The 18,947-nt window shown below is 47.1% G+C and overlaps 1 protein-coding gene across 1 annotated transcript in view; it reads right to left on the bottom strand.

Moving 5' to 3' along the window:
• LOC138513015 (membrane-spanning 4-domains subfamily A member 5-like) overlaps positions 1–18,947 on the bottom strand; it is a 281,174-nt gene that overhangs the window by 177,174 nt on the left and 85,053 nt on the right. The window contains exon 2 of the mRNA XM_069627730.1: positions 9,858–10,020. Within this exon, the coding sequence (XP_069483831.1) occupies positions 9,858–10,007 (150 nt within the window). The 5' untranslated portion in view covers positions 10,008–10,020. The remainder of the gene's footprint in view (positions 1–9,857; positions 10,021–18,947) is intronic.

Raw genomic sequence — 18,947 nt, forward strand, 5'->3', positions numbered from 1 at the left:
GGGTTTAACACACAGTATGGTTCAACAGGTGGCAGCAGCATGTGGTACAAAGAAGCTTGGGAAAGGCAGGCAATGTTTGGGCCAGTGTAGCTCGCAAGTGGTTCGGTTGTTTGCGGTTTTTGTTCCCCTGGGTGTTTGCATCATTGTATTGCCTACGTCTTGCTGTTCTTTCCTTCCTTCAGGTTGTCTGTTTGATTGCCCTGTTTTCTAGTGGCGTTTTTGCTCTTGTTTGCTTGTCTATATTTGTATCTGAGCTTGATCATTGTTCTGTCCGCTTGTGCCCCCCTCCTTCTGTTTCCTCCCCTCAACCTCGTGTTTCTACCCCCATCTTGGTGTTTCTCCCCCCTCCTGCCTGCCCCCTATCCCCACCCCTTCTCTCCACTCTCCCTTTACCCCCAACTCTGTCCTCTGCACCCTCCATGGTGCACTCTGTCTCTCCTATTTTCTCTGTTTCTCTATTGACTATCCTATCCTTCTCACTAAGTCTGGTAGGAAGAAGTTCAAGAGGGGTGTCCTGGTCTCCAACCCAGGCCTCCCCTCGCTGATACCTACACCAGCGCTTCCGCCAGACAGACCCTACCAACATCCTCTTTGTTGTTCCCTCTCCGCGCCTATGGACCCTCCATATGGTCTCTGTTCTTTCTCCTTTTTCCTCTTCATCGATTAATGGTGGCACCTAATAGGCGGCCCTCCTGACCCCCTTCCACTCCTCCAAGACATCATTACTGTTTACCTAAATGGCACCATCTTAGTCCAAGGCCCTCAGGCCAATCTCGTCCTTTTCGAAAGACACTTCCTGCACCTTATCAACTTCCTTTCTTTTCCTGCTGTCCCTTCTCTCACCTCTTTGGCTCCTCTGCCTCCCTCCTCCTTGGCCACCTCTACGGCTGCCCCTGCTGCTTCTCCGGCCACCCTGTTGCCTCTTCCTTCTGCCACTCCTCTGGCACTCAGCTCCTCTCTCTTGGCTACCTTGCACTCTCTGCCTTCCTCCTCTGCCCACCCTCGGGTGCGTCTAACACTTCCTCAGGGCGTACCTCTGACTTATACCCCTCCACGGAAGTTCTTCAAAGGTGGAAATCTGCTCCTCATTGCCACTCTCAACTCTCGCTCAGCTGTCAAACACTCATCTGACATCTTCTGTCTCCTGGAAGAACATGATCTGGATGTCCTCGGTCTGACCGAGACGTGGTTCACGGCTAGCTCTGTCAGAAGCTTTGACACTCTCCTTCCTGATGGCTACAAGATCCTCTCCACACCTAGAGCCAATCGTCCCGGTGGGGGTGTAGCCTTGGTCTTCCATGAGTGGATCCCTGCTTCTATCATTCCTATGCAGGACTACTCTATGAAAGCCTGGTCTGCAGACTCTCTCTCTCTCCTGGCCTTTCTCTCACTGTGGCCACTATACCGGCTGTCCTACCAGGTAGCCACCTTCCCCTCTGAGTGGGCGGATCTCTCCTCCTCCCTCCTCTACCTCTTAGCTTCTCCTCCTCGGAGAACTTAACATCCACCTGGATGCTTCTTGTCCTTTTGCATGACTCTTTCCCAACCTCTGTGACTCCCTCTGTCTCTCTAATCTTCCCTCTGGCCCGACTCCCTTGCAGGGCAGACTCTGGGTGTTCTGATCTCCTCAGACCTCCCCCTCTCCAACCCTCTCACCACTCCTCTCTCCTGGAGTGACACTTTCTCATTTCCTCCCATCTCTCTCTCTCTCTCTACCCCCCAGGTCAAGCCGATCCCAGCACTGCCACCTACCTTCACGGCCATTCGACCCAGGAAGCGTGTGTCAGTTGAGGCTTTCGCTCCTACTTTCTCTCCTCCTTCTGCACCTTTGGCTGACTCAAATCCTGACACAGCCCTCTCTAACATACATCCAAGCCTGCGTCTCTGCAGCATCTAACAACTCAGCCAAACTCTTCAAAGTCTGCAACCCTGCAGCAGTCTCTACCTCTCCTGTCTCTTCCCAGGCCCTCTGCACGGCCTTGGGCTCTCATTTCATCACTAAAAAATCAGGACATCCTGTCCATCCTCTCTTCCTCCTCCTCCTCCTCTCCCATGCCTGGACCGCCTGTGGCCTCCTCTCCTCCTACCTTCTCTTCCTTTCCCTAGTTCACCCCAGACAGTGTTTCTAGACAAGTCTGATCAATGAAAGTTTCATCAAAACAGGTTCTCCGCTGTTCTTCCAAAATCATCATGGACCACATCAACACTCTTGTTCTGGCCCTGGCTGATTTCTGCAATTACTCTTTTGCCACCAGAATGTTCCCTTCCCCCTTGAAGCACTACCTTGTGCACCCCCTTCTCAAGAAGACCTCTGCTGATCCTTCCTCTCCGGCTAACTATCAACCGACCTCTATCACTCCTTAATTGGGCAAACTCCTGGAAAAGCTGCCCATCTCCAAGCTTAACCTTCACACTGAATCTGTTGGTTGTCTCCATGACCATCAGTCTGGCTTCAGAGCGGCCAGAGGCACAGAAACTGCTCTCCTGAACATCTGTGAAGACCTGCTCTCCAACCTTGACTGTAACCTTTCTTCTGTCCTCATTCTCCTTGATCTTTCTTCTGCCTTCGACACGGTCAACCATGCCATCCTGCTCAAGCACCTATGTGATAACCTCCTTTCTCACTGACTGACCGACTCAGATCCAACTGGGGTCCTTCCTCTCGTCTATCTCTCTCTATCTACCTATGGTGATATGATATGATATGATAGGTTATTTATACCACGCTTAATACCCAGAGGTATCGAAGCGCGGACTCGGATATCCAACCTCTGTTGCTCTTACTTCCAAGGCGAGCATGTTGCCCTGTTCTATCCGCCTGAGACCCTGGTGTTCCCCAGGGGTCTAATCTCTCCCTGGCTGTTCAACCAATACCTGGCTCCTCTCGCCCACCGCATAGCTGCTCTCTGCCCCAACTTTCAGTGTTATGCGGATGACACTCAGGCCACCTCCACTGCTTCTCTCATTCCTGACTGTCTCTCTGCAATTCAGGAGTGGTGTTCTGCTAATTATCTCTGTCTCAATGCCAATAAAACGGGGATCTTCATCATCGGTACACCAGCTCCCTCCTTCCCTCTCTCTCTCTCTCTCTCTCTCTCTCTCTCTCTCTCTGGTCCGCGACTATGGGTCCTCTTCTTTCTCCTACTTGTGAGGCTAAGAACCTTGAGGCATCTACAACTCCATCAGTCGTTTTTCAAAGAAACGAGATGCGGGTAGATCTCTGTCTTTGGCTGGGTCCTCCCTCTGCAACAGCCTCCCTGCTACTCTAAAACCTGAGAACCATCTCTGGTTCCGGAATCACCTCAAGACCTTCCTCTTTGCTTCTGCCTTTGCTCCCCCTCTCCCCTGCTGATCTGTTCTCTCTTGGCACTGTGCACCTGGCCACCTTCTGTCCTCCGGGCACAAGTACCTGCTCACCCTGCCACCCTCCCGCACTGCCTCCGGGCCACTCCTTGCACTGGGTTCTGTATCTGTACCCATACAGTCCCCCCCTTTTTATTACTGCACTTATCAGTCCTATCCTGTCTGCTGCCTTAAACCCAGCACTTGCTGGCTGCACTACCACTGTTTATTGCCATTATTATTTATTTATTTATCTGTTTCTCCTTTGTTCCACACTTTCCACTTCTCCCCCCTTCCATGCACTTTTCCCCTCCCCTCTCCCATGCACTTGCGCATTCTCAATGTCACTGGGCCTAGTAAGATCATTGTTTTGTTCTCCCCTGTTCTCCTCCCTTGCCTTGTCGCGCTCTGAAACACTTGTGTACGAGCACGATAGAAATGAAATATAAATATCATCTTCTCCTTCTCTCCTCACATTTCTGATGTCTCTAAGAAGTCAAACTATCAGCTACACCTCCTCAGAGATTTGTTCCTTTCCTCACTTTCCCCCAGAAGCTCACTGGGCCTCATTACGAGGTTGGAGGTAGCCATGGTGCTATTAGCACCATGGCTGCCTCCAAACCGGGCTCCAATACCGGGTTCCTTCAATGGGGAATTACCGGGTCATTCCAACATTGGAGGACCAGGTCATTCCTCCTTGAAGGACCCATTCCCCATTCCCATTTGAGCCCCCATAGGGCTCAATGGAAAATAACAGGTACATTACGAATGGCCCGTTAGTAGCTCCCTCTTCCCCTTGCAGGACCCGGAAAGGATGTCTGGTTTTACCAGACGTCTGGACCGGGTCCCGCAAAGGGAACCTCGTAATCGGCGCTCCCGTAATGAAGGGTGCCGGTCCCGTACCGGCACCCTTCATTACGTGAGCGCCAGGGTCATAATGAGGCCCACTGTCTTCAGAGCTCTGGTCCTTTCAAGGTTGGACTATTGCAACAGCCTCTTTCTAAATCTTCCTGCCTCTTCTCTCCGTCCTCTATAACTCATCCGAGACGTGTCCTTGGCCTCAAACCCAGGCATCATATCTCTAAAGCCCTGAAATCTCTTCATTGGCTCCCAGTGGTGGCAAGGATCAAGTTTAAGAATCTCTGCATTTTACACGAGGCTTTCTGGGGCCTGGATCCGCACTACCTCCAACTCTCTCTTCCTAAGTATCTCCCTTCTCGAGCACTCGGCTCATCCACCTCCAACTCTCTGAAGGTCAGACGCTTTTCCAAACAGAGAGTTGGGGACAGATCTCTTTCTTCAGCTGGGGCCTCCCTCTGGAACAACCTCCCTGCCTCTCTCAAGCTTGAGCAGAATCATCTTCGGTTCCGGAAGCAACTCAAGACCTTCCTCTTCGCTTCCTCCTTCTCTCTTCCTCTCCCATGCTGATGACCTGTCCGTTCCACGCACTTGACTTACCTGGCCACCCTCTGAACTTGGGACCCGGTCCCTGCCTGTCCTGTTGCATCTCGCACTGCCTCTTCGCCACCCTAGCACTTGTGGTCTGTATCTGTAACCCTACAGTTCACCCACTCTCTGCACTTATTAGCCACCCGCTGGCTGCAACTTCTGATTATTGGCAATTAGTCATCCGTTGGCTGCACTTTGTCAGCTGCGCTTCTTCCTCTCCCCTCCCTTTGCACTTCTCCCCTCGACCTCCCTGCACTTGCACGATCTGAATACCATAAGGCCTAGTAAGATCATTGTTTTTGTCCTCCCTTGCTCCCTCTCCTTGTCTTGTGACTCCTAGAAACACTTGTGTACAGGTGCCTTGTAAATGCCATATCATGTCATATATAGCCCAGAGCCGTTCCTTTGTGCCTGGGTTGTGCTGAGTCCAAATGCAGGGTCTCAAGGGATGAGATGAGTCCTTATTCTTGCATTTTTAGCCAGAAAGGTTGTCAGAGATCACTTACAGTGCTGCTTCTTTTGAAAGGCAGAATCTTGGGTACCAGTGTCTCAGTCGGAAATCAGATCTTGGACCAAACTGCAGGTCATTCCAAATGTTCCCCTGTGGTGGGAGGGAGAAAGGTTTTCTCCTTCATTGGAATTCTTAACTTCACCCCTATGGCAGAAGGCTTTGGTGGGACTGACATCCCAATAAAGATACAGCAAAACCCTTCTTCTTCTAAAGCCCAAAGATGATTCCACTAATTCTCACCCCCTAAAATAGCTAACTTGCCACAGCACATGTGTCCCATTGTAGCCTTCGGTGAGGGTCCAATGATGGCTGCTGTGTGCAGAGTATTGTGCCTGCTAATGTCACACCCAGAGTGCTTTGTCTACAGCATGTTGGGAGGGCTACAGACAAATGTGAATGGCCTAAGAAATAGCACGATTGCAGAAACCTGTCTGTCGCTAGTCATTTCACTCCCAAGCCAGTGTAACCCTGTCCTCTCCATGTCCTGTACCACCACTTTGTTTTTGGAGCTTGTATTTGGAAGCCCTGGTCCCCTAAGGTGACAGCTTTCCCAAGCAGGAAGACAGGGGCTTCTGGGCTGGGCCTTTCAGAACATCCTGTTGTGAAACAACCCCAGCCCCAGACGGGTGAATCCACAAACTCTACAGCTTAATGAGTAAAAACCCAGACTGGCAATACAATTACATCAAATTGTTTTGGGGAACATAACTAAACCTTTTCATGGCCCACCATATCTAAAACCAGATATAGCTTTGTAGTTATTTTTATACACACTGCCACCAGGCCTATGGAAGGTACAGTTAATGAAAAATGCTTGCTTACATTTAACGGGATTCCAATTTATTATTGAAAAAATGACTAGTGTGAAAATTAGAATAATTTGAGTTCTATATATGCCAGCAACAACTCGTATGGGGGTACTTTGCTCATGTTGCCTCTAGTATGTGGCCTACTACAGTTTATTCTAGTAGATCTGGCAACCAAACACAGGTTTACACTGCTGAGAGAACAGTCGGCTGGAGCACTTTTTAAAGTGTCACTCCAGTGATGCCAACATGCTGCTGTCATTCTAATTACTGATGCCCATCAGAATGTGTACAAGGGTGTACTATATATATTGAGAGATATCCTGCACTATTCTTTGCAGATGATGCAGTTCTCCTGTCCACGTCCCAAATGGGTCTCAGCACGACCATGAGGTGTTTTCTGGGTAATTGTGAATAGTTAGAACTCGAGTTAGATGTAGAAAAAAGCAATACCCTCGTATGTAATCCTAGACTTGTTAAACAACGATAGATAGATTTTAGAGTGAGTGGTTATATGTTGGAGCAAGTCTCTTTCTACGACTATTTGGGAGTTAGATTTGAAGTGAGTGGCTCCTGGACTGCCCACATAGATAAGGCCTGTAACAATTTGGAATAGTACAGCAGAGCAGTGTGAAGCTTCTTTTATAGACGTGGCAGAGATGGAGTCTCTCCTGCACTAGAAATGTATAAGAAACAGGCCAAAACTTTAGCCCTGTATGTTGCAGATGTATGGGGCTATGCAAATGTAAAAACCTTGCTATGAGCAGAAAACACATTTCTTAAAAATGCCCTCATGCCCCTAAAGGGTTCCCTGAATGCCCTAATCCGTATTGAGACGTATATATGCCCAATCGGGGAGGCGTCTTCTATGAAACCGGTGATGCATGGGATTAGGTTGTGGGCATCACTGGGCCTTATAAGATATCTGGACGCCCTTTTGCATTTAATGGGACTGGAACAGAGAAAAAGTGCTTCAGTGGTTAGTGCACGTAAAAAGAACTCTCCTTACTTTGAATATAAGCAGCCTATGGGTTACTCCTCCACTATAAATCAATCTGAGACTGAGAGGGTTAAGAAGGCAGCGCTAGTTCTTTATAGAAAAAAGATGGAAGATGCGAGTCGTAGACTAGGAGTGGGGCGAGTATACCTTCTGAATAAACCTGAATTTGGTTTTCAAAAATATCTTGACATTATCACTCCAGTTTATGCATGGGCACACTATCTGGAGTTCAGGGTGAACACACATGCCTAAGGCAGACTGCCACATTGGGCAATTCCTTGTTTTGGACAAAAAGCCCCTGTGATAGTCAAATCTGATGCATGTTGGAAAACACAGTTTTACCATAGACCAAGAGTCACTGCGATAATAAACCCTAACGCAAGTTTGCTGGTGAACTAAATCTTACCAAAGACAGAGTCATTGTGATCATTAATCTTAATGCAAGTGGTGAACAAACACTTAACAAACACCAAGGGCCACTGTGAAAAACAAGCCAAATTAATTTTGGGAAACAAACTCTTACTAACGCCATTGCCACTGTGAGTAATACATCTAATACATACGACTAATAGTCCTACGAATGATCCAGAGCTATTAGTTCACTAGGTCTAAATCAGATTGATCAACAAAATCTTATCAGGATCAGGTAGGAGAACAGATTTTGATTCCACTACATGTTAATCTGAATGGAAGAATCCTTGAGACAAGGCTATTCGATACACCGACAGACACAATCTCTGAGGAAAGACTAGGAACCTCTGGGAGAGTTAAGAGCAACCTACTGGCAAGTGAAATTGCTGAAGGTCAAACACGGTTCAGGCACTGAGACTAAAGAAACATAAATCCTCCACATGCTGAAGTCATCATACTGGAAAGACCAAGGGAGACTGAAGGAGGCTAAAGGGGCCTTTTGGATCCCAAAGAGAACAGCAAGCATAGAAATAAATGAATCGTAGTCAATCAAATTCTTTTCATTTTGTTCTACCAACTGCGTTCAGATTTGTTTACTGCCAGGGAACCTTCACAATATGGATCGCTGATTTTTAGTTGAACTTGCCTTATGAATCTCATTGTGCAGCCGATGCCCATCGTGGCATGGCGGAGGATGCCACTGAGGGAAAGTGGTGGTGTACTGACCGTATATATGGGCATGTTTACTTCTGGGCAGTTTGACATGTGTGCAGCAGTGGGGAAATGTCCACCATGTCCACCAACACATTTGCACTGGCATACTTTATCTAATGTGATCTACCTTACAGTACAGTATTTACCAATGTTGCTGTATGTGTCAGTGGTAATTGGCAAACCCCATTTTGAATCCTCTACACAATTTATTTTCCATGGTGTTATATGACCATCAGGACATCTCACAACAAATTAAGTGTTTGTCTTGGGCATGGGGCCAGCCTGCACTTTCCAAGTTTGAATCATGTAGCAGAGCTGACTTTGACCTTATCATTCGGAGATGGATACACTGGGCCTCGTTACGAGTTTGCAGGCAGCCATGCCCTTAATAAGGGCGTGGCTGCCTCCAAACTCGGGTCCGGCTCTGTGGTCCCTGAATGTGGAAATACCGGGCCGTTCCGACTTTGGAGGGCTCGGTATTTCCCCATTCAGGGAACCCAGACCCGGACAATGCCCATTTCCATTTCAGCCCCCATAGGGCGCAATGGGAATGGGGAGCATGCTAACAACGGGCCCGTTAATAACGTTAATAACGGGCTGTTGTTAGCATGCTTGTCCCCTCGCGGGACCCGCAAAGGACGTCTGGTCTGACCAGACGTCCAGAGCGGGTCCCGCGAGGGAACCTCGTAATGAGGAGGTACAGGGTTAACAGCGCCGGCACCTTTACTGGCGCCGTTAACCCCTTACCGCCTCAGTTGTAATGAGGCCCACTGAGTAGCATTACATTGGGTATAAAACCACAGGATACAAGTGGCAGAAATATGCCATAAAGCACTTCTTAGGAACATGTTTTTTGTATGAAGGTATTTGTTTGCTTTCACTCAGAACATGTCTGATGCTTCACATGTGGTGTGGAGGTATCTGTGCTAGTGCTGAAACAATGGTTCAGTTTATTCATTTTGAGCAAACACTACAGATGTTCAACTGCAGTAAGTAACACTTTTGAAATACCACCTCCAGGAATAAAAACAGCCTCATATTAAAAGAATAGTATTGTGCACTATTTCTTTAAAAAAATATATATAATCACCAGTGGCACTATGGAAATTAGCAGTAGGCTGAATTGAATTATGTAAATTAGCCTCCAAACTAAGCCCTCAAATAAACTCCTGGCTGGGGCTGTGGGTAGACATTTCAGAATAAACCTTGGCACTATGCGACAAATGGTACACACTTGCAAGAATAGATTGACGACCAACCACAGCGCCGCTAATGCTACCTACAGTGTAGTGCAGATGTGACCTTGTATTTTTGTTTCAGGCTATCAGTGCTTATTCAATTTGTTTTACTTTGTAACATGTGACACAAAGTGACAAAGACTAATACTAAAATGGCTCCCCATGGGAGTCACTTTGTTCAGTTTGGTTGCTAATGTACGGACTAGACTATTGCTATTTTCCAAGGTGCCAATGATAATTACTTTTATGGTTTTTAAAGACTCATGATACCCTTCCTTTATGTTATTGCGTGAAGGAGTTAAAGCAATCAATTATTCTTGTTTCAACCATGCACACATTAGTCCTAGACTTTAATGTGCTACATATTTACGTGCACTATAACTTACCCCCAAAGCCTTTGGTTCACCCTTAATGAAATTCTGCACAGAAGATGAAGTCTGTCTCGTCGACATCTCCTGCTGAATTGTATTTGTGTTGGCTGCTGGGATGTACTGGGTCACCACAAACACCCCATTTCCTGCTGGCATTGTTGCCATGATGTCTGAGACTCTGTCGAGAAAAGAGAAAAGGTTGTGTAAAATGTTTCTAAAACAGTAATTAAAGAAGTTGGAAACAATCATGGTCCTGATTTGAAATTTGTCGGGAATTGAGAGTGGGCAAGATTGTGGAAACCAGAAATCCAGGAAATCACCCAGAAGCAATGGTAATGAATGTCTAGTGCAGTCATAGTTTTGACAATTGTGAGATTCGTGAAGCCAAATGTCATTGGAAATCGTAAGGCAATCGCTAGACCAGGCGCAATCATACACCATGTTTTTGCTTTTGGTGCATTTGGTGGCGCAACACGCCACCATAAAGCCTTAACCATAGCTACAGGTAAGGGGAGAGAGAGAAGAGGGCTTTCAGAGAAGGACACTTGGTTGTTATAGTGACCAAAAAATGCCTGTGTCAGGAAATGGCCAAATCCCGAAGCGCTGTTGGGGCATTATGGACTGTGAGCCAATTAAATTCTAAGTTGGCCAAGGGTGCTGGCTGTATATTTTGTAAAGGGGTGTGAAAAATGTTTGTTTGGGAAATCAATGCTTTTACTTAACCAATGAAAATGCTTTCTTGAGCTGAGAGCAGAGTGTGATAGGATGTGTGTGTGGCTTTGAGTAATTTAGGTGGGTGTTTGGTGTTGATTGGTTAATAGGGTGTAGTGGGTTGGCCTTCATTGGCATTGCTTGTGTTCCAGGTAGTGATTCACCATGATTCCTGTAGCAGCAAAGAGGTAAGGTTGAATGTGTGTGTGTGTGTGATGTTTGAGAGAGTATACAGTAGAATATCTATGTATAGGAAACTACAGAATTATTTTAAAACACGTCACTTTTAATAGAGGGACAATACGGCAGGATGGGCTTTTAAATGCTGACCGGCCATTCACAATGAGAGCAGTCGCTTTGTGTGTTAATGTATTGCCTTAAAGTGATCTTAATGACTGATGCAGTCTCTTGTAACTCCTGCACTGTATTGCTGAGCCTCATGGGCACACAGGGTGTGCTTCTGGCACTGCGGTTTGGTTGTTCGTATTCTTAAAGTCATGCTTGCGGGGTAATCCGGGAGTTTGGGGGATTCCTGTGGATTACAGTCTAATTATATGATTGGGTTGGCCTGTAAGAAGTTATTATTTTTAGACTTAAAAAGGAGTCATCCATTATAACTACCAGGACGGGATTACTACATTCGACATGTTTCATGTATTAGCATCTTCCCGCTACAGTATGAGCACACACCACCAGTCTCGTTCGATTGCTCCTGAGTAATGGCCAGTGAGTCGCGCGCAGACTCCGGGTCCTTTTAAATATGTTGAAGGCCTGGCTCTGTGTGGTACTGAAATCATTTTAACACCATCGAGGAAATTGTGATAAATCACACGTTGTCCAGCAGAAATGCAATATTTTACATCAAACCTTAAATCCCACTGCCTATATATGACTTTATTTTTAAATCTGTAGGCAGAATTCTGGCAGATTGATGCAAGCAGTTGTTATAATCGTCCATTGAAAGCGACCGCCATTAATGCAATTCTTATATGTAAAGCGGAATGTATGTGTGTGCGTATGTTTGTCTGGCGATACAAATCCACACTATTGAACCCACGTCTACCAAATTTTGCATGAATTCCTCTTTTGTAGGGGCAAGATCGTATTTTATGTTTGGATGCAAACATCGTATATGCAAAAACAATTGTGAAAAAAAAAGAATTACATTTTCTTTTATCGTACCACTCCAAATATGGGAAATGGCAAGGTTACAGTTTACTTAAGTTCATTCACGAGAAGAGAGCACAATCAATCAATCTTTCTTGAACATTTTCTCAAATGTGCTGAAGCCCTTGAGTGACTGAAACATGCCGCACAAAAAACAAACATCACTTGGAAAAGCTCCATCTGATGCAAAGTGAAAATCAATACCAAGAGCTTCTGAAACACAACAAAAAACAGCAGCATGACTTGCCGACCCGAGGACAAGAGCAATTTTCTCCAGGGCAAATGAGACCAGATCAAACTGAAGCAAGGCTTGCTGACATGAGGACAAGAGCAACATCCTCCAGGGCACATGAGACACCAGAGCAAACTGAAGCAAGACTTGCCGACAAGAAGACGAGAGCAACATCATCCAAGGCACCTGAGACACCAGAACAAACTGAAGCAAGACTTGCCGACAAGAAGACGAGAGCAACATCATCCAAGGCAAATGAGATGCCAAAGCAAACTGAAGCAAGACTTGCTGACATGAGGACAAGAGCAACATCCTCCAGAGCACATAAGACACCAGAGCAAACTGAAGCAAGACTTGCCGACAAGAGGACAAGAGCAACATCCTCCAGGTCACATGAGACACCACTCAAATCAGGACATGGGCAATGCCGGGTACCCCAGCTATTGTTTTAGATAATTTGTAAAGTAGTCACTGTTGTTCTGTCAGAGCAATTTTCAAATTTTTTACATATACAGAAAACTGCATTTGTCCCCATCTCATTGTGCTTTTCATCTAACATATCATTGCTTTTTCCATGGCTGTGGCCGGCTACCTCGCCGTGAATCGTATGGGATGCAATCATCAAAGAAAGTTAACCATTATTTACTGATTGTAAATGAGTGCCCTTGCTAAATCGGTGGCAGGAGGCAGCCAAACTTTGATTAAACAAAAAATTGGTGTGGACTTGTGTGGGTGGCGGAGGAGGGGATTTGTGAGCTGAGAGCTTCTGACTTGGCTGAGGGAGCTCTTGTCTACATGTTTGGAAAATAGGTGTGTGGCCTGGGAGATAGCCCCGCTGTCTCTAAAAGGAAAGGCAAGCAGGTCGGTATTTAAGGAAGGTGCTAATTGGGATATAATGTGTTTATGGGACTTTTAACCCATGCGGCCTGCGTGGGCAGAGGGTCATCAGTGTGTGCTCATGCATGAACATGTATTTATATGTTTGCTTGTTATGCACTTATACACGAAATACATTCTGTTTCAAAGCACCCACATCGCAATAGGGAGGGAACATGGGTTAGCAGTACAAATGAACACAACAAATACAGAAGGGGAAGGGATGGCCCAACCTATTATGCCTTGTGAGTATTCAGAATGTGCAGGTACAGGAAGGAAGAGGGCAGTGGGTAGGTGTTGTGGTGTCCGTGCTCGAGTGTGAGCCACAGATAAAGTGCAAGGTATGGTAAGTGGTATGCGGCCAGGATCTGCATTGGGAGGAAAGTGCAAATCTCCAGTGCAGAGGGTGTGCTGTGGCAAGTGCTGAGGAAGACAGATGCTGGGGAGATTGGTCAGAGGCCCAAGGACGCATAAGGGTCCACGAATCCAATCACAGCAGCTATGGGATTAGCAGAGGAAGGAAGAAGGGAAGGATGAGGAAAAGAGGGTGGCTCCAGCTATATAAGGCATGAACAAAGAAGGTGTGTGTAACCTGAGGGATGGTTCTGCTGTCTAAGGCATGAAGAAAGAAGGTGTGTGTAACCTGAGGGATGGATCTGCTGTCTAAGGCATGAAGAAAGAAGGTGTATGTAACCTGAGGGATGGATCTGCTGTCTAAGGCATGAAGAAAGAAGGTGTGTGTAACCTGAGGGGTGGCTCTGCTGTCTAAGGCATGAAGAAAGAAGGTGTGTGTAACCTGAGGGATGGATCTGCTGTCTAAGGCATGAAGAAAGAAGGTGTGTGTAAGCTGAGGGATGGATCTGCTGTCTAAGGCATGAAGAAAGAAGGTGTGTGTAACATGAGGGATGTCTCTGCTGTCTAAGGCATGAAGAACGAAGGTGTGTGTAACCTGAGGGATGGATCTGCTGTCTAAGGCATGAAGAAAGAAGGTGTGTGTAACCTGAGGGATGGATCTGATGTCTAAGGCTTGAAGAAAGACGGTGTGTGCAACCTGAGGGATACATCTGCTGTCTAAGGCATGAAGAAAGAAGGTGTGTGTAACCTGAGGGATGGCTCTGCTGTCTAAGGCATGAAGAAAGAAGGTGTGTGTAACCTGAGGGATGGATTTGCTTTCTAAGGCATGAAGACAGAAGGTGTGTGTAACCTGAGGGATGGATCTGCTGTCTAAGGCATGAAGAAAGAAGGTGTGTGTAACCTGAGGGGTGGCTCTGCTGTCTAAGGCATGAAGAAAGAAGGTGTGTGTAACCTGAGGGATGGATCTGCTGTCTAAGGCATGAAGAAAGAAGGTGTGTGTAAGCTGAGGGATGGATCTGCTGTCTAAGGCATGAAGAAAGAAGGTGTGTGTAACCTGAGGGATGTCGCTGCTGTCTAAGGCATGAAGAACGAAGGTGTGTGTAACCTGAGGGATGGATCTGCTGTCTAAGGCATGAAGAAAAAAGGTGTGTGTAACCTGAGGGATGGATCTGGTGTCTAAGGCATGACGAAAGAAGGTGTGTGTAACCTGAGGGATGGATCTGCTGTCTAAGGCATGAAGAAAGAAGGTGTGTGTAACTTGAGGGATGGCTCTGCTGTCTAAGGCATGAAGAAAGAAGGTGTGTGTAACCTGAGGGATGGATTTGCTTTCTAAGGCATGAAGACAGAAGGTGTGTGTAACCTGAGGGATGGATCTGCTGTCTAAGGCATGAAGAAAGAAGGTGTGTGTAACCTGAGGGATGGCTCTGCCATCTGATGCCAGAGACTGTGGCTTCAGTGTAACCCGAGGGTAGCGCTGCTGGCTAAGGGCCTAGACTATGGGGGCTGAGTAATAAGAGGGATGCATCTGCTGTCTAAAGAGTGTAAATGAAGGGGCAGCTTTGCTGCCTATTGCCAGTGACGTGGCATCTGATTAACCCGAGAGATAGCTCTGCTGCCTAATGCCAGAGACTGTGATGTCTGTAACCCAAGTATAGTGCTGTTCTCTAGGGTCTGTCCTTTATCTACGAGGGGCACATGTTTTCTAAAGCCACAGACAGCTGCTTGCGTGTAACCCGAAGAAAAGGTAGCACTGCTGTCAAAGCCATGACAATGAAGTCTCTGTGAACCGAGGGTTAGTGCTGATGTCTGGGGCTTTAGGCTGTGAAGTCTGGCCTGGGAGATAGTCCCGCTGTCTCTAAAAGGAAAGGCAAGCAGGTGATTCAGACCTTTGCCGTCAAAGGCTTAGACTCAGCAGTTCATGTAACCTAATGAATAGTACTGCTGCCTGGTGCCTGAGACTGTGGTGTCTGTGGCCTGACGGATAGCCCTGCAGTCTAACGCCTGAGTCACTGAGGTCTGTGTGATCTCAGAGATAGCTCTTCTGTCTGGATTGTGAGCTCTGCGTGCCCCGAAGGATAGCCCTCCTGTCTAAGGCCTCTGAGCTTGTGGTCTGTGTGACCTGGGGTATAGCTCTGCTGTCTGGTGCTTGAGACTGAGAGCTCTGTATGACCTGAGTCAAAGCCCCGTTGTCTTAGACGTGTGGCTATGGGGCCTGTGCGGGCCAAGGGTCTGTATTCTGTATAACCAGCACACCGTAAGGTGTAGCTCCACTCTCTATAGCAAGTGTACTGATTTTCTATATTGGAATTGTAGCATACATATATGTTAACACCCCAGCATTGAGTCAAACCCATTTAGAAAGTAGAGCTATGTTTCTGCTGGGGTGACAGAGTTATCTGGGCGCCGTTCGAGTGTGGGAACCTATCCGGACCCTTAACGGACCTTTCACGGACTTCACCGGACTGTTTGACGTTATTAGGCAGTAACTTACACTCCAAAACTTGTGTTATCGCCTTTCTCTTCACGGATAGATCTGGCCCGGTCTATCGCAGCAGACACCCCAAGGTAGTACTGACCCCGCCCAAGGGGGCGAGGTGGCGCATTTTACCCGGGATCATGTGCTAGAGTAGGACTGAGGAGACAGCGGGCAGGCGGTAGGTGCTTCATTGTCAGGCAGAACCGATATGGGCTGCAGTGTAGAAGTCGGCAGAGGCCCCTTATTGCTGCTTCTGGTCTACCCAATCCAATGCATGTTCAGTGTAGCGGTACCGATGAGTAAGCCACCTGTGCAGTGTCCGCCTATTCCAGACCCTGTCCATGGAATGCTTGGTTGTGTCCGATTAGTGCGGTCGCTGGTCATTCAGTACACAGCAGTGTTTAGGGTAGTGCGGTGCATAGTCAGTGCGTTGTCCAATCACTGTCTACCGAATGCAGCCCCCAATGTCCCACTCTATTGAATGCTTAAAGTGTCGGACCAGTGGGACTTTAGGTGGGTGGGTTAGGACCACCAATGTTGAAATGTAGGGGGGAGGTCTGGAGTGAGGAAACACAAACAGATGTACTCAAGATATAAGCCAAACCTTGCAGAAGAGTACCGCTTTTGTACCACCACAAAGTGCATTTGCTACAACGGGAGCAAGCTTGCAGCAAACGTTTATTGCTTTGAAATCCAACACAACAGTGAAATGGGGCATACACAACAGTGTTCAACCGGTAAGAAAGAATTAGTGGTACACCAACTTGAGCGAGAGGTGGCGGGTGCAGGGTTTGTTCTTTTTGTCTTCATTGGTCCAACAGACTTTTGGGGTAGATGCTGTTTGGCGGGGAATTGAAAACATATTTGGTCTTGTTAAATTAAAAAGGCAAAATAGCTTTAATGCATGGTGACATGTTAACATTTGGTGTGGTTCTTTTGCAGACCTGCAGCAAAGAAGCAGTACAATAGTGTGTCTTTCCCAGCCTCTTCCACCTGCCCAAGTGCAGTTAGTGAATGTGGCCAAACCCCCACTCTCTACCCACCCTACCCTGACCCTACTTCTCTAAGCTCTTTCAACCAGCCTACTCCCACTCACCCACCCTACCCCTACTCACCCTACCCTACTCTCTTTACCCCACCCCCTTTACCCCTACCCAGCATACCCACACTCAACACTCACACACCCAGCCTACTCCCACTCACCCACCCTACTCCCACTCACCCAGCCTACTCCCACTCACCCACCCTACTCCCACTCACCCAGCCTACTCCTACCCACCCACCCTATCCCTGCTCTCTACCCCACCCACCCATCCCCTTTTTCTCTGCCCCAGTATCTCTACCCCACCAATCTTACCTTCCTCTCTCTAGCCCCACCCACCCTACAGCCTCTATTCCCACACACACCCTACCCCATCCACCCAACATACTCACTCTTCCCCATCCCCTCTCATCCTTCCTCTCACACTCTTTATTTATTACCCTCTCACTGTCACCCTTTCTCGCTCATATTTCCTCTTGCTCATCATTGGCACCCTCTATCAATGGTGTTCTCCTTGCTCTATTCCCCTTCTCATTCAGTTGTACACCTGCACCCCTTATCACATCCTCCTTTAAAACTTTGCACTCTCCTCCTTGCACCCTGGTGCCGTTTAATGCAAAATACAAAGAACAGCCGGAAACGCCAAAACTATTGGCATTGCCAATGCTTGTTTTTATTAATGTTGGAACAATTTGGTACCACAGAGGGAGTCTCAGCTGTTGCACAGCGCCTCCTTTGATATTGAAGATTCAATCACTAAGTGAAGTCCTGGACATCCTCCTGGCTGCATTCCGCCATTTGCACAGTGATATTCCACACACAAATGAGGCGGTGCCCCCTGTGCTTCTACGTGGCCCATTTATAAATGCAAACACGTGTGCAAGCTGGCACCCTTGAAACCCACTAAATGGCTGGTATCCATTTGAAGGCAGATATTTATGAGTACTGAGGAAGAAATTTGACAAAGAGAATGACATTGTTCCCGGTTCCTCTAAGACCGACCATAATAGAGTGATATTGAAAGACAGAGGTCTGCAACCTGTGGCTCTAAAGATGCTTTGGACTATGACATCACTGGGGATGCTGACTAAGCCTGATGGAAGTTGAAGTAGAGGACATCCGGAGAGCAAAGGTTGAAGACTCCTGTTGTAGGGGATTGGGCCCAAACCCAATTCCACATCTGTAGATGCTATCCACAGATCCTTTCATCCAGCGCCCGCAGGTGACTTTTTAAAGTGGCGGACCATAAATGCCTTTCCTGAGTGAGAGAGCATAATAACAGAGACCAAACTAATTCTGTGGGCATGGAGGGATTCTCTTAGATGGAACATTAAATAAATAATGGCTCAAAATTGTGCCTTTTATTGCACAAGTGTCCGAAAAATTGCAGAAAACGTTATAGAATGTACACTCCATTCTGTAGGGGAAACAATGAAATACTTCATAAAAGTCGGTAAGCTTTTGGCAACACGTTTTTGTGTTGGGTGTGCCCAAAGAAAAACATGAGGCCTTTCTGAACAATACATGCCAGCCCAGATCACCTTTCATACTGGTTGTGCCCAAGGACATTGCACTGCCAGTGTAAACCACATGTTCATGTTAGTTTTGCCAAAAAAATATCATAAGGTCTGATTGAACAATACAAAGCTGCATTGCTACTGGAAAAAAAAACATGTTCATGCTGCTTATGCCTGACAATAATCGCCAGATCTGTAGCAACAACATATGCCAGCACTCCCATTGTGCAAACCCCATTTTCATGCAATTTTGCCCAAAGAATATAATGAGGTCAGTCTGAACAATATTTGCCAGGACCGCTCCCTTTTCATATTGCTTGTGCCTGAAAGCAAGGTCTATGTAACACACATGTTCATGCTCTTTGTTAATCCAGTCCCGCCCCACCTTGCTCTCCCTGATCCACTTTTGCCCCTCAGTACCCATTTGGCCCCCAGTGCCATGTTATGCCCCTATTTGCACCGCAATGCTGAAGGTGACCATAGTTTGACATTCAAAACCCACGTCTGCTCCTCAGCAACCATGTTTGCTTCAATGTGCCCAGCAATGCCCAAGTCTGCCCTGTTCTGAGATCTGCCCCGATGTATACCTCATTGCTTTTGCTGCCCGAGTCTGCCCCTTACTGAAAGGATATGCCCCCATCGGTGCCTCTGTGCTGAGTTCTGCCATACTTTGCCATTCAGGGCCTAATTCTGCCCCCAAACAGATTCACATTTTTCCCTTCATAGACAA

This window comes from Ambystoma mexicanum, chromosome 12 (genome assembly GCF_040938575.1).
Source record: "Ambystoma mexicanum isolate Mex_15411 chromosome 12, UKY_AmexF1_1, whole genome shotgun sequence".
NCBI lineage: Eukaryota > Metazoa > Chordata > Amphibia > Caudata > Ambystomatidae > Ambystoma > Ambystoma mexicanum.